General features: G+C 37.0%; 1 protein-coding gene across 3 annotated transcripts in view; it reads right to left on the reverse strand.

The window, feature by feature from the left end:
• Window positions 1-754: 754 nt before the first annotated feature.
• The window catches only part of LOC149203276 (vesicle-associated protein 3-1-like), a 33,002-nt gene continuing 17,240 nt past the window's right edge, over window positions 755-16,516 (reverse strand). For all 3 annotated transcript variants that reach the window (XM_089403374.1, XM_089403373.1, XM_089403372.1), the window contains 2 exons: window positions 10,460-10,537; window positions 755-1,449 (listed from right to left, as the gene is read on the reverse strand). In XM_089403374.1, coding sequence (XP_089259500.1) covers window positions 1,339-1,449; window positions 10,460-10,537 — 189 coding nt within the window. In that variant the 3' untranslated portion in view covers window positions 755-1,338. The remainder of the gene's footprint in view (window positions 1,450-10,459; window positions 10,538-16,516) is intronic.

Below are 16,516 nucleotides of genomic sequence, written 5' to 3' on the forward strand. Positions count from 1 at the left end.
AAAATATATAATATTTATAAACCTCATGTTTTATGTTTTGCTTTGTAGATCTAGATGTGTACTTAAATTTTTATTTCTTACATTTAATATCTTTTGTGACGTCTAAATACATACACGCCAAGACTGTAGGCATAACAGATCAAGATCTTTTGTTCAAAAGAAGGCCCAAAAAATTCCATAAAACAATGTACTAACCAAAATTATATATAACTTTCCGAGAATTGTCAAACAATACACCAACACATATTCAAGCAACGGTAGGCTCAAAAGGAGGCTCTGGCTAATAATATCAGTTCAATCATTGTAGAAAGAAAGGAAAAAAATATGTTGGTTGAACGCCGCCGACTCTGAAACAGAAATGTTGAATGAACACCGCAGATCTATGCAAAGTATTTAACCCCTTTTTCTGAAACAGAAATGTCGACTGAACACCGCAGATCTACGTAAGTATTTATCCCAATTTTTTCTTAAACATATTTTAACTTCGAATATGCTTCTCAATAAAAATAAAAATACAAAAACAAAACCTCATTGACTGGCGACGCAATATTTGTATATTCCAACTGTATAAAATAGCTGTATGAAAATATGGAATGCACGAAAACCATCCCCCAAAAAAAAGAAAAAAAATTCAGGCACGCTTAGGCACTATCGTTGACACATTTACTCCAGGACTAAGTAGTAGGAATTGTCAGTACATAATCTAGGGCAACAAATCAATCGCATTTACGAAATAGCATACATTCAAGGCAAATAACCTACAATACAATCCTTTTAATTAAAAAGGATGAGAGAAAAAAATCAAAAAGCCACACCATAATGTTCTTAGTCATCAGCTGAATTACAATTTCAAAACTTTGTATGCAGATGCTCCAAAAGATATTCTTGGGGAGAAAACCAACACAACTTGTACAACGTAAATTTACGCTTCAAAAGAATCATTCAAGATTATAGAATAGAACTCCACTAGTACAAGGGTATGTAACTTGATTTCACTACACAACACAGTTTGAAGCTGGGCTATCTGTAGACACGGGGATTTCAACCTTGGCTTGCTGTTTCAAAACACCTATTAAAGCACTAAATTTGTTCAACCAATCAAAAGTCGACCGTTACCGCAGATCCAGTAAAACAGACAACAATCGGCCCACAAAGATCACCAGATAAGTGGAAAATATTAATCTCATGCAGAGAGTTTGCAGACACAAATACTGCAGCCATGGATTTTTCCATGAAATTCGTGATGCTTCCTTACATGCTCTGCATAAATCTGGCAAACTTAAGCTCCTCATCTCAGATGGTGTACTTATTTCAAGTACTGCAGTCATTTCAGAAATTCTATGAATGGAAGAAGTACCCAACCACAATGCCCACAAGACCAATAAAGCAAACAAACAAAAATGAGAAACCCATTTTAGGTCTTCCCTGGTGCATCCTCTTCACAACTGCCTGCAAACAAACAAGATTGCAAGAAAGTTAAAAAAGAAAATGACAACCAAACATTCGGAATTGCAGAAAAGCAAGTTGACCTATTGATAATCCAAAGATACCATGGCAGTTCACATCATTTGAAATTCAATGACAACATTCAAAACACAAGAATAAAATTTGCTAACCCCAACTGCTATGGTGTACACCTCGGTCAAATTGATTATTCATTTAATCATAACAAAACAGTTGTACCAATTAACAATTACCACCCATGTTATTTAGGAACATGTAACTTTAGGTTAGTGGAAATACAGCTAAGTTGTGCTCCTAAAGACCATTTGTGCCATCCCTGTGTTGCAAGTATGTGCACACGACCATAGACACTAGATGAATATACCAATTTGGGGAGGAAGAAACCTAGGTTGCTCTTATTGTGATGGGAAGGTTTGCTCACTAGCAAAGCTATCCAGGCACTGCACATTCAAGTATACTACATATTCACTACGGTTTAAGAGTGAAAAAAAAATGTAATTACCATAATAATCCTAAAAATTAAACTAATATTCAAATGCTCCTCCATGACCTTCATAACATAATTTACCAACTGAAAAACTAAAATTGCAAACTGTAGCATAGAGCATGTGTACCCCTAAACCTCACCTTAACCTAAACTGCTTTTCCTGATCCCTGGGAAGGCTACAATGGAGTTCTGTAAACATCATGAGACCACTTGTTAAAAGATCTTGCCTCCTGGGTTGAATGTGGGAATTTCAATCTGATTGAATCATCTGAACAAAAATCAGGAGGTTTTGTATCTGTCAAATTCAGACCAACCTATTTGACTACCAATAGACACAAAGCGATGAACAATGAGCACCATTGCACTTTTTCCATTTGAGACAAGAAATAATATCAAAAGGATAGGCACTGCCCAGCAAATAAACGATATTACTTCCTTCCACATAGATCAAACTATACTAGTCAAAGTGATTAACAATGATACCCTCTGTAGTCATTATCAAAGACAATTCACCAGTATTTTGTGTGAAACCAAATATACCATCAAACTATCACCTCTCAGCTCCAAAGTAAGATCTTCACAGAAATCATCAAAGATGGACATCTTGCCACCAATCCTCAAATGCGAGGTTGGACCAGTTAGCAGAATGAAGCCATCACCAAATCACCCCACTTTTCAAAGGCTTTGGTAAGCAGGTTATTGTGCTTAAGCATATTAGTAAATGGAATAAGTGGCAACATAGGAACATGCCCAAGTCCTAAGTTGAAAACAACTTCCTCTTTTATAAATTTCACAAACATCAGTGAAACAAGGAGACGGAAGACAACCAATCAAAACCAAGCCAAAATAGTGTAACACTGGAAGACAGTGAACAAACAAGATGCTCAATGCGCAATCCTTCCACACTGCATCAGCACCAGTCCGGCACCAGACCAGTTCATTGTTCAAGGACCTTCCACATAGATCAAACTATACTAGTCAAAGTGATTAACACTGATACCGTCTGTAGTCATTATCAAAGACAATTCACCAGTATTTTGTGTGAAACAAAATATACCATCAAACTATCGCCCCTCAGCTCCAAAGTAAGATCTTCACAGAAATCATCAAAGATGAACATCTTACCACCAATCCTCAAATGCGAAGTTGGAACAGTTAGCAGAATGAAGCCATCACCAAATCACCACACTTTTCAAGGGCTTTGGTAAGCAGGTTATTGTGCTTAAGCATATTAGTAAATGGAGTAAGTAGCAATATACGAACACACCCAAGTCCCAAGTTGAAAACACCTTCCTCTTTTATAAATTTCACAAACATCAGTGAAACAAGGAGACACAAGACAACCAATCAAAACCAAGCCAAAAGAGTGTAACACTGGAAGACAGTGAACAAACAAGATGCTCAATGCGCAGCCCTTCCACACTGCATCAGCACCAGTCCGGCACCAGACCAGTTCATTGTTCAAGGACCCTCCACATAGATCAAACTATACTAGTCAAAGTGATTAACACTGATACCGTCTGTAGTCATTATCAAAGACAATTCACCAGTATTTTGTGTGAAAGCAAATATACCATCAAACTATCACCTCTCAGCTCCAAAGTAAGATCTTCACAGAAATCATCAAAGATGAACATCTTGCCACCAATCCTCAAATGTGAGGTTGGACCAGTTAGCAGAATGAAGCCATCACCAAATCACCCCACTTTTCAAAGACTTTGCTAAGCAGGTTGTTGTGCTTAAGCATATTAGTAAATGGAATAAGTAGCAACATAGGAACACGCCCTAGTCCCAAGTTGAAAACACCTTCCTCTTTTATAAGTTTCACAAACATCAGTGAAACAAGGAGACACAACCAATCAAAACCAAGCCAAAATAGTGTAACACTGGAAGACAGTGAACAAACAAGATGCTCAATGCACAGCCCTTCCACACTGCATCAGCACCAGTCCGGCACCAGACCAGTTCATTGTTCAAGGACCTTCCACATAGATCAAACTATACTAGTCAAAGTGATTAACACTGATACCGTCTGTAGTCATTATCAAAGACAATTCACCAGCATTTTGTGTGAAAGCAAATATACCATCAAACTATCACCTCTCAGCTCCAAAGTAAGATCTTCACAGAAATCATCAAAGATGAACATCTTGCCAACAATCCTCAAATGCTAAGTTGGACCAGTTAGCAGAATGAAGCCATCACCAAATCACCCCACTTTTCAAAGGCTTTGGTAAGCAGGTTATTGTGCTTAAGCATATTAGTAAATGGAATAAGTAGCAATATACGAATACACCCAAGTCCCAAGTTGAAATCACCTTCCTCTTTTATAAATTTCACAAACATCAGTGAAACAAGGAGACACAAGACAACCAATCAAAACCAAGCCAAAATAGTGTAGCACTGGAAGACAGTGAACAAACAAGATGCTCAGTGCGCAGCCCTTCCACACTGCATCAGCACCAGTCCGGCACCAGACCAGTTCATTGTTCAAGGACCTTCCACATAGATCAAACTATACTAGTCAAAGTGATTAACACTGATACCGTCTGTAGTCATTATCAAAGACAATTCACCAGTATTTTGTGTGAAACCAAATATACCATCAAACCATCACCTCTCGGCTCCAAAGTAAGATCTTCACAGAAATCATCAAAGATGAACATCTTGCCACCAATCCTCAAATGCGAGGTTGGACCAGTTAGCAGAATGAAGCCATCACCAAACCACCCCACTTTTCAAACGCTTTGGTAAGCAGGCTATTGTGCTTAAGCATATTAGTAAATGGAATAAGTAGCAATATAGGAACACGCCCAAGTTCCAAGTTGAAAATGCCTTCCTCTTTTATAAATTTCAAAAACATCAGTGAAACAAGGAGACACAGGACAACCCATCAAAACCAAGCCAAAATAGTGTAACACCGGAAGACAGTGAACAAACAAGATGCTCAGTGCGCAGCCCTTCCACACTGCATCAGCACCAGTCCGGCACCAGACCAGTTCATTGTTCAAGGACCTCAGAAGTGCCCATTGTCCTCAAACCTCAGCAGTGCTCAACAGAAGATTAACTGAGCAAATTTCATACATGAGCATTATTCAAACTCCACCACTGCTATTGAATTCACTCAAATACTCCCTATTTTTTTCAATTTGAAGGTCTTAAAATGATAATCAGCTATGCATACTCCAATAAGCAATGGTCCCGACAAGATCAATGATTTCAGCTGGAGAAGTGTGACTATTACCAGCCTAGATCCATCTTAACTCCGGATCTACCAAGCACCGAGAGGGATCAAATCTCTTTTCCCTCTAAAAGAGGACTGAATATCAAGTGATCTGATCCCTCTCGGCACTTGGTAGATCCAGAGTTCAGATGGATCTAGGCTGGTTTAATTTCTCCCTTTAAATAGGCTATGTTCAACATGAATACCATTGGTTAATACCATGAGCCATTTTTATTTTTATTATTTAATTTGTTTTGGCCAAGTTAAAATGTTTACATTGCATTACATTATCTTTTTATTTAATTTTTTTTTTAGATTTTATTTTATTTTTATTTTTATGTAATTTGATTTAGTCAAAATGTTAAACATTACATTACAACATTTGAACATCACTACCATACTGGACTGGAGAAAGCCTCTCAGCACAATAAAGGAGAGGACCTGGGAAGCGTATTTATTGGATGGCTTATACAGGATCTATTACATGGATGAGTTCCCTCGTAACTATTTTGATACAGCCTAAGTATGAATGCATGAAAAGAATTACCCAATAGATAAGCATTAAGCAAATGAACCGGTCAGTGAATGGGTTTTTCAATACCCCTCAAACTCGTGTCCCACAAGGTAGCAATCTAATGCTCACAACTATCCATGACTATTTATGCTCGAGCATACTCAAGCAAATGTATGAGTAAGAGATACCACTGAAAGGATCCTTCTTTGCTTGACAGGTACCATAACTAGTGTTCTTGGGATTCCTAAAAATTCTAGGAAGTACCAGAATCTTAAATTTGATCTGGAACATGTTTCTCCTCCTCTTGATTCTGAAAGAATGGATAGTACCAAAATTGTATCACTTCTTTAACTCACGTCTCCCACAAAGTAGCAAGAAGTGACAGATGCAATAGAGTGCACTCTAATGAGATGGCATATGAGAAGCTCTTGAGCTTATCTGTTATGTTGCAAACCTAGGAATGAATAACTAGGGCAAAGATTATAATGGTGAAAAAGGCATTATAGAACGTTAGAGACCATATAACCTCATTCAACCAAAGTCACAACAATTTCAGGACAAAGACAGTTTCAAGGCCCAAGTTCCTCACTCAAAATTGATTATGCATGTTTTTTATGTTCCTTCTCTAAAAAATCACAAGGCATGAACAAGCTTTTCTATCAAACAAAGGTACCTTCTTAGCCACCTTGAATAATCGTTTGTGAGTATTGAAATGGATAACAGATCAACGAGATATTCTATCAAAAGAATCAATTTTGTAATAGGGTGTGCACTATTTATCTTCTTTATATTGAATGCCCTTCAATTTGAGCTTCCACTTAGAGAATGGCTAAAACTCCCCTCTGGTGCCTTCGCTCAAAGCTTCTTGCATAAGTCTGTTATCCATTTTACACTTAAGAGAAACCCATTTACCATCTTTTTCCTTGTAATTCATGAGGGTACCCTGCACACAAGGTAAATAAGGGCAAAAGCACTGGTTGTTGTCACAGAGCAATTAAAAGCAAAAAATGGTATATGTAGGTCATGCAAATCATCAAATAAGAATATTTGGCTTGCACCATGGAATGCACCTTAACTCTAACATATCCAGCGGGGTCAAACTTTATGGATGATCATAGATAGAGCCTAAGAGAAGATATCTTGAGAGGATTCTACCTTAAGAACTGCCGTGTAAAACTTAAGTTTGGTCCTGAAGAAACAAGCAATCTTCAAATTGATTGCATCTCTTTTCATTTCCTGGTCTCCCCGACAAGAATGCAAGCAAGTGTTAGCAAACTTTAAAAAAATTTGTCAATTGGGTTTATCTTGGGTGGTTGGGAGAAATGATTGGGATTCTCCCCACCAAGGTTCAATTCCCGCAAGTGAAATGAGGACTTTGATGTAATGGACTGGAACATGTATATTCCTCATATAGAATGTATTGATATTTTTCTGTCTAAAAAAAATGAAATAAAAAATAAAAGAACTTTAAAAAAGTTCACACTTTATATGACCAACCATAAGAGCTCTACACCTAGATACATATGCATAAAATGCACAATTGTTTTCCACATTTATCACTACTCTCAAACGGTCTATCATGCTGAATGCAACCTATCAGATCTAAGATAATATTTTCTTTAATTTCTTAGCCTTTCCTACAAGCATCCAAACCCTGGTCATAACAAAAGCAGAAAGGAAGTTATAAAAAAATTATTATTGATGCAAATCATGCCTCGATACCAAATATTTCTTATTCACTTGAGTACCACCTGCATTTAATGCTACTCTTACATTCTATAAGAATCGCTTCTATCTTTTTTATTTTCAATCGAAATAAAATAGGCTCCTACGTAAGCTAGGTGTATTCCTTCATGAAATATTACAGAAGAAACTCAAGATTGCTATGTAGCTAGATGCAAGGCTTCAATCCAAGAACACAGGTAAGTCTTAATATGACTAACCCACTCACTACGCTATTAATTATTTATCCCCAAGTCAACCCATAAAGCCAAAAATAAAAGTCTTTCCCTTGCTTCCAGCCAAAAAGAAAAATATTGGCAATACTTGAAGAGCAAGATTGTGGGGGCAATAAGTAAATTTAAGCTTGAAAGAGAGTATCCACAAAGAGAAACATTCTATAACTAACAATGGTTCAAGAAGGGATTTTTCCTCTTCAAGAGGCGATATTCTTGTTTATTGCCTCTTTTATCTCACATTGCTCCTCCCTCATGTTGAAAAATGTGTAACCAGGTTCGGTCTTCATAAGTATGAAATGTATTCTTGTAAATATAAACTGAAAAAGAAATTATTATTATTGGAGCATGGGTTTCATGCTCAAGTTCTTTTATTTTATAGGTCAAGCACCCATTGAGTGCTTCTAGGGTTTGTCCTAGGTATAAGAGTCATTGTCATATATTGACCGTATGCGCACATTGTAAATTGTAAAGAAAAAAAAATTGTATTTAAAGTGGCAAAATACCTCCAAGATCAAGTCAGCCTAATGAGCTGTCAAATCGGCCTACATGAAGAGCCACATCCACCCTTGAAGAAGCCTATATATAAGAGGAACTCGTCCTCGAACTCGTCCTCCATTTGGATCACTCACTCACTCATCTCTTATGCGAAGAAGAAGAAGAAGAAGTCAAGAAGTGCAAAGAAGTCGAAGTTTTTGGGCCTTATCTATTCTTCTAGGAAGATCGAAGTTAGGTTTTTTCTGCGCCGGAATTTCTGGGGTTCGATTTTGGGAGCAAAAGAGAAGGGAAGGCAAGCAAAGGTCTCTTAGGGCATCCTACTAGCCCTAGAACTCAAGTCAAGGAAAGGAAGTCAAGAGGAAGGCTATTAGAGGGATATCGAAGTCTCCTAGAGGAGCAGCAGCAGTTGCTGGGACGCAGAATTTCAGATCTACTAGGAGGTCGAAGCTATTTCAGCTGGAGGTCGTGGTAGACTTGATCTTGGAGGGTATTTGTCTGAGTCTAGGTCATGGTATTCGTCAATTGAAAGATCCAAAAGATAAAGAAGAGATTTACAGGTTTTCCCCTCAAGAGGAGGGGTTTTGGCACTAGCTTGCAGCCTATATACTGTGTCACTATTGTTATTGTTTTGGTAGTTGTTTGATGTATTACACATTGGAACAATAACAAAGAAAGCTAATAGTAATAAGCAAAAGGTAACATAAACAATTATCAAGTTAAGAGAATTAACATATTCATTGCCCTATTGAGTTCTCAACACCTCATTCCCACTTCTGAAACCACACCCCCACAACCCCCACCCCTCCCCCTGGGTCCCTTTTCTCCCAACTCCCCACACAATTGATCTCTACTAAAGATAGTCTCGACTTGCTCATGAATCCTATTCCCTTGCTCCACAATCCTTGCGCACTCTGGCTCCTAAATCCTTGCGCACAATTGATCCTCAACTGATGCGCATTCCACAATAAAGAATTATCTATGATCTTGTTCCTCCGTTCTTCTCTTTATAGATAGAAATCAATGCATGCAAGGAGGCCATGTTCGATTACCAATTCACACTAGTGTCACGAGTTTCCTTTGCTAGTTAGTTGGAACAAGTACCAATTAACTAGTCCCAATTAACTAGATCCTTGAACTTCTTTAGTTGTGATTCCAATCAACACTGACGTCTTAACTCGTTTTAATTGAACTTATCACTGCCATCCTGTAGTCTAACTGAAGAAGACTCCACTTAACTAAAGCTCCAATACTATGCATGCAAACTTGATGACCATTCTAGTAAACTGGAAATCGACTCATCGTAACTGAAGTCTATCTCATGAATTCACATCCATGCACATTCGAAGTCCTCACTGGCTAAGGCACAAGCCAAAAGACCCTCCATTGCTACATTTTCAACATTCCTTTAATCAGTGGAAACTTGAGAGGGATATTCTTCGACTACAACAAGAGATTTTTCAATGGACCAACAGTGGCTATTTAAACCTTAAGCACAATTTTTTATGGAATTGCTTACCATTTTCTTGGACAAAAATAGGTTGACTTCCGCTAAATATTTGGCAACAATCATGGTTGCTTCACTTGTTTTTCTTCCCCTAAATCTCTCATGCTTTTCAAGGTAGATTTGCTTTTGCTTTATGGACAAAATCTCACCTATCCATAGTTTTCCTAAAACTATGACTCGTCTAATTCTAAAACTCATAAAATATACCAACTTGGAAAATACAATTTATTTACATAGAAGAATATAAATTCTTCTCAAAAATCAAGACCCCTTTTTGAGGTTTGGTTACATCGAAGACTTAATGGCTTGGAAGCTCTAATGCTCCTGCATCACAAGTGTTTTCCTTTGGATATATTAAATATATTTAGCTCTTTTCTTTTTTATGTGCAATGGACAAGTGGAAAACACTAAATGCAGCAAAAATGATAGTAGAGATTTTTTAATAGATGCAGTGGGCAAAGGAAAAGGCTCAATAGGAAGTGATTGCAATTTCTTTTTCTTATTTTACTCCCAAGAATGGAAATGACCACAAGCCAAGGGGCTTTTATAGCCAAGAATAGAAATGGCCACAAGCCAATAGGATTTTATTCCCAGGATCGAACAGTCAACAAGCAATTTCCCGAGAATAGAAATGGCCTAAGCAAGTCATCACAAAGGCAAAGGAAGTCAACACAAGAGTTATAACAGCTGCAATGATGCAGATTCTTTTCTCTCTCTCTCCCCCTCGATATATATATAGAATGTCCAAAGAACAAATGTAATTCCCAAAGACTTTATCACAACTTGAACGTATCACTTTCCTTTTTAAGCATACCATTTCTTCTTGAATTTGTTGCTTTTGTCGAAGAACAGCGTTCCTCTCTTCTGTTAAGTTTGATATTGCTGCCATAGCCTGCACAAGAATCAGAGCATTGTGTGATTTTCAAGAATATGGAAAACAAAATTTACTTCTGTAATGCAGAAATCATAAATCTTCTACAAGAATAGTCAAGTAAATATGTTCACTGCTAGAGGCAGACGACAGGTAAGATAGTTGGAGAGGTGACGATTCTAGCTAATTTCTAAGGTATTCCAAATGGAAATCTATGGTTGCATATACAAGTGAAAGGAACGACCCAATTACAAATTAAGTTTGGTACTGGATTACAATATGAAACTTTTTGGAGCTGATTTTTACTTGGCATTCTTGGAAATTAAAAGTTTTCACTTATATTGACATCAAGGTAGAATCAGAATGAACTAAAAAGGAATAAAAGAGCACATAACCAGACAGCCAGACTTGCAACAACCGTCTCTGATTATCAAACACAACGCAATGTAGAAAATGCAAAGATTTGTCAAAAGAGACCAATGCTTCATTTCCTGCAACTCCTATATTCAACAAAGCCCTAAGGACTCATATAATCAGTCTGATCTACAATATTTGACCTGTAGCAACATAATTTGCAGCGATGAACCATGTAAAGCTACAAATACATGTTTGAGATGGCAACAGCTTGCACATGAAGATAGATAGCTTACAAAATTTTCCACCATGCAAAGGATAGATTTACAAGTAGTTGTGCACCAAAGGGCAGTTTATTAAATCAAGACATAAAACTAATTTTAGGTTATAATTTTAATTAAAAATTGAAGGAAAAAAAACTTACGATAAAACTCACTACTTGAAAGTCATTGACAAGATATTTTGCAATATTTTTCTAAAGAATAGCAGTAATTTATTTTTAATACTTTCTCCATAAAAATCAGCTTGCATTGCCTCTATTTTATGTATTGCAAATCTCATACGTGCATAACATATTTAGGTAATCAAAATAACAATTTATAGCAAAAATGCAAATCCCAGAATGGAGAATCAAAAATCATATTTATAATTTGCCAATGATCAAAAGAAATACGTTAGATTTTCTGGCATACTGAATATTTGACTAACAAGTACATCAAGTAAGTTATTTTTACTTAATAAGGTAGTTTTCAATAGCCTCTAGACCCCATGAATGAAAACCAAATAAAAATGAAACACCTTAATAAGATACTCTTCATAAGGTTCCTATATACCATTGCATTTGACAGATTTGCATCTTTTTGGACCTTGCCTTGGTAGAAGTTCAAATAACTTTACTATTTCAACTCTGAGAAGTACCCGGAATCTATCAGGCCGCTCATATACCTTGGTCTGACTCAAAATTGATTGTTCATTGGAGATCAAACAACTATGGCCTTTATTATATAGAAAACCCTTTATGATATTGAGCAGGTTGATAAAAACCCCCCAAAAAAAATCACTAACATTATCCCCTATGTTAACAGGAACTTGTCTCTGCGAGTTGGGCACCACATCCCCTGCATTACAGAGCACCCTTAGTACTTGGAGACAGCCCAAAAATGTCCCCATTTGGTAGCAGCAAAAACCCCCCATAAGGGAAATCTGGGCATCCCACATACCATATGTTTTTATTTTGACTAAAAGTAAGAAACAGAGGAACACAGACTAAGCACTGACCCTAATTTGAGTAACTTAACCAACTACACACCCAAAAAAGGCTCTCCTAACTCTTCCCACTGACAAAATAAGAGCAATCCTCAATTACACCTGTCAAAAAATAGAGCAGCTTGGGAGAATGTACTGTTCAGTATGACAGCATGGGAGAACTTCCCTCACAGAGAACATTTTTCACTATAGCAACCTGGAAGAAATAATATTTTATCACAGAGAACTAATTTTGCACCAAAGGGGATATCTCTTTGACCAGCAGCATTTTGTAAATGCTGGATTCATCCGTCGAAAGCTTGCAAAAGCTATATCAGTTTCAGACTGGGAGAAGTCATACAGCACAGGGTTCATGCTTTTGTTCATGGATGAGCCTGATGTTTCTCTAAAATTTGATTCACTACTAATGAGAAAATTGATGCTTGATCTGTTATTGTACATACAGCCTAATTCACCATGTTCTGCTAATTTCCAACATTAAGTTCAGAAAATTAACCAAATTATAAGGGATGGTAAACAAATTCATTCAAATTCAACTGAATAGAAAGAATCTCATTTCCATTAAAATCACACTTAAATTTCCTCTTTTTCTTTTTAAGAAAATTTAGTTTATGGTTTAACAGTTAACTTATGAGAGGGCTGAGGTGAGAGAAATCAAGACATGGTTCCTCGACTGTACTGTATGCCTTCAAATGTACTGTGCCTCTGCATATTCCCAGGCCCCTCCTATGAATGGATGCCTTCGAATATATGGTCAAGACTCAAAGGTTCTCAGCAATGGCTGAAATGCATTCCTTAAAATGGTTGCCACTTGCCAGAATGGTCATAGCTCATCAGAAGGTTAATCGGACTGCCTCTCCACTGTATCTTTCGATTCCGACTCTGCCATTTGGAAACACCCTATTTGCATTGTTTGGTTCAATGATTGCTTGACTTTATGAATACATTTATTATGGAACTGTATCTTTCAATTCTGGCTCTGCCCATATTTTTTCTATGTTTCTGGTTTGCGTACAACTCATGCTGGGATAGTTATAATTTTCTGTGTTTTTATAAACCTGTCTGATTCAGGGGATAGAATTATGAATGAGGCTGTCTGCTGGGTCTAACCAGAGTATGATTACCCCCATCGATCTACTTAAGCCTTAGAGGGAAGTCTTAAGGATGTACTGTTTATATTCTTCCAGTCAATAAGTATATGACTTGCAAGGTGGGTTGAAGACGAAAAAGGGTTTATTTCCATTACCATTCTCCAAACCAATGAATACTAGGGGGAATCCCCCAGGCATGCTAGAACATCAATCCCCATCTCTGGAGCGGATAAACTCAACATTAAACAAAAAATATATATTTTATTAATAAACTTGAATGATGGTTATGTGGGAGGCCCCTGGCTTCAATACGACCTTGGGTGCCTCTAATCATGCCCTTTGCCTAATTAACTAATAATTATAGATTAATTTTTACATAACATTGCCTACCTCTTAAAAAGATGCTTTGTCCTCGAAGCATACGTAACAACTGGTGTTGTTGATGAAACGTTTTTGTCTCCCAAGAAGCTTCTTCTTTTGGTAAGTCCTTCCACTTGATCAGGTATTCTTTGATTACTCGTGATCGCAACTTTTTTCCCTGATGGAAATAATACCTTCTGGTTCTAGATTGACCCTTCCTTCGTCATCTAAAGTCAGAAGTGTTGATTATTGTGACTGGTGTTCGCCAAATTTGTGAACACAGCTTTTATCAAGAAGGCTTAAATTGTATGCTACTTGGCTGATCTTGTTGATATGGTACGGTCAATAAAACCTTGGTGCCAATTTGTTTTTTCCCTTATGTTTTAAGGACAACTGCTAGTAAGGCTGAAATTTAACAAATACCCATTCTCCAACTTCAAATTCTCTCTCTAATCTGTTTCGGTCAGCTTGCTGCTTCATACGATTTCTTGCATTATTTAGATTTTCTTTTAGGGTTTGGACGACTTTTTGGGTTTCTTCTAACTGGTCTTTAATAACTGGAAGTTGTCTCAATGATAGCAAAGTCCTTCCATTTCGGAGGTTCGTAACCTTACAGAGCTTGAAATGGAGTCATTTTCTCTGACGTGTGGTAAGTAGAATTGTGCCACCATTCAGCGAGATGTAACCATTGATCCCACTTATTTTATTTGTTTGTGGCATAACAATGTAGGTAGGTTTCTAAACATTTTATGACAACCTCTGTTTGGCCATCTATTTGACGATGGTAGGTTGAACTCATGTTGAGGTAGGTTCCTATATGTTTGAAAAATTCCTTCCAAAAATTACCCTTGAATTTGGCATCTATATCGCTCACAATGACCTTGGGAAATCCATGTAATTTGTAAACATTTTTGAAAAATATCTCGGTGATTTTTTTTGCTGAGTTTGATTTCCTCATTCCAATAAAGTGACCATACTTGGTGAGTTTGTCGACTACTACAAAAATTTTATCCTTACCATCAGACAAAGGTAAACCTTGGATAAAGTCCATGATATTTCTTCCCATTTCTAATTCGGGATATTTAAAGGATGAAGTAGCCCAGGTGTCATAATATTTTCATTTTTATTCCTCTAGCATTTATCACATTCTGCTACATATTTTTGAATATCATTGTTCATTCCCTTCCAAAAGAATGACTGATGTGCATTATAGTAGGTTTTAAAGAATCCAACATGTCCGACCGACATGAATCATGCGACTCTTTGAGAATCTTAGCTTTAAATTTGGAATTTGAACTCAAATAAATTCTTCCCTTGTACCATAGAATATCGTTTTTCCATTCAAATTTTGAACTCTGAGGAAGGTTATTGATTATAGCACTTGTTTCTAGATCTTTTGCATATTCACTTTGAATCTCATTAAGCCATTCGGGAACAACAACTAACACTGCAAGTAATGATGGTTCTTCGTCTTTCCTAGACGAAGCATCTGCCACTACATGTCCTCTCCCCTTTTATGTAATATCTCCATGTCAAAAGCAACAATTTTTTCAATCCACTTTTGTTGTTCTTTAGAGAACATTTTTTGTTGGAGGAGGTACTGGAGACTGTTATGATCTGTTCATATGGAGAACTTACTTCCCAAAAGGTATTGCCTCCACTTGGCTAGTCTGTGCATAATAGCGAGCATTTCTTTGTTGCATGTAGACTTAAGACATTCTTGCTTATTGAGTTTCCTGCTTTTGAAAGCTATTGGATGACCATCTTGCATTAATACTGCTCCTATACCAAAATTTGAGGCATCACACTCAATTAAAAAGGGTTTTGAGAAATTTGGAGTTGCCAATACAGGGGCATTGGACATAACTTCCTTCAAGTCTTCAAAACACTTTTCTGCTTCATCATACCATCGAAATGAGTTCTTCTTTAGAAGGTTTGTTAGGGGTGCGGTTATATGGGCATAGTTTTTTATAAATCTTCGATAATACCCGGTCAATCCTAGGAATCCTCTTAGCTTGGATATATTAACTGGTTTGGGCCATCGTCTTAGCCTTGATCTTATTAGGATCTACTTTTACTCCTTCCTTGGATATTATATGCCCGAGATACTCTACTTCTTTCCCAAAAGTGCATTTGGACTCCTTGGCATAGCACTGATGCTCTTCTAATGCAGTAAGAACTGGCTCCAAATGTTGTAGGTGCTCCTTCCATGTTCATAAATTAAAATGTCATCAAAAAACACTAACACAAACTTCCTTAGATATGGATGGAATAGCTCGTTCATAGTAGCTTGGAATGTTGTTGGTGCATTGGTTAACCCAAAAGGCATTACTTTAAACTCGTAATGACCTACATGTGTTCAGAAGGTCGTTTTTGCTGTGTCTTCCACCCTTTCTGATTTCGTAATACCCTGACCTTAAGTCCAACTTTGAGAAGTATTTAGCGCCATGTAGTTCATCCAACATTTCATCGATAAAAGGATTTGGAAACTTGTTTTTAATTGTTATTTTGTTTAGTCCTCGATAATCGACGCATAATCTAAACGATCCATCTTTCTTTCGAACTAATACAACTAGAGCAACATATAGACTTCTGTTTTTTGATGATGCCACACTTTAAAAGATTATAGGAATTTACAGGGTAAATTCCTCAGATAGAACACCAAAGGACACCGCTCACAAACAGATCACAAATCAATACACCAGTATTCTTGACGTTGTTAAAACCCTCAAAGAGGGAAACAGTCCACGGCCTGAGCCAATGCGGCCAATTAAGGCAATTTATTAATAAAAGAAAGAAAAATTACATAAGTTTCTCTCATGAACGGTCACCTTACAAATGACCCTCCATGCTCTTTAAATAGAGATCATGAACCAATTGGGTGTTAAGCCATGAATCAAGTGTCGGTAATACCGAGGAAAGAATGAAC

The sequence above is a fragment of the Pinus tabuliformis genome, chromosome 2_1 (genome assembly GCF_031772625.1).
Source record: "Pinus tabuliformis cultivar Carrire ecotype Pingquan chromosome 2_1, CPIR1, whole genome shotgun sequence".
Taxonomy (NCBI): Eukaryota; Viridiplantae; Streptophyta; class Pinopsida; order Pinales; family Pinaceae; genus Pinus; species Pinus tabuliformis.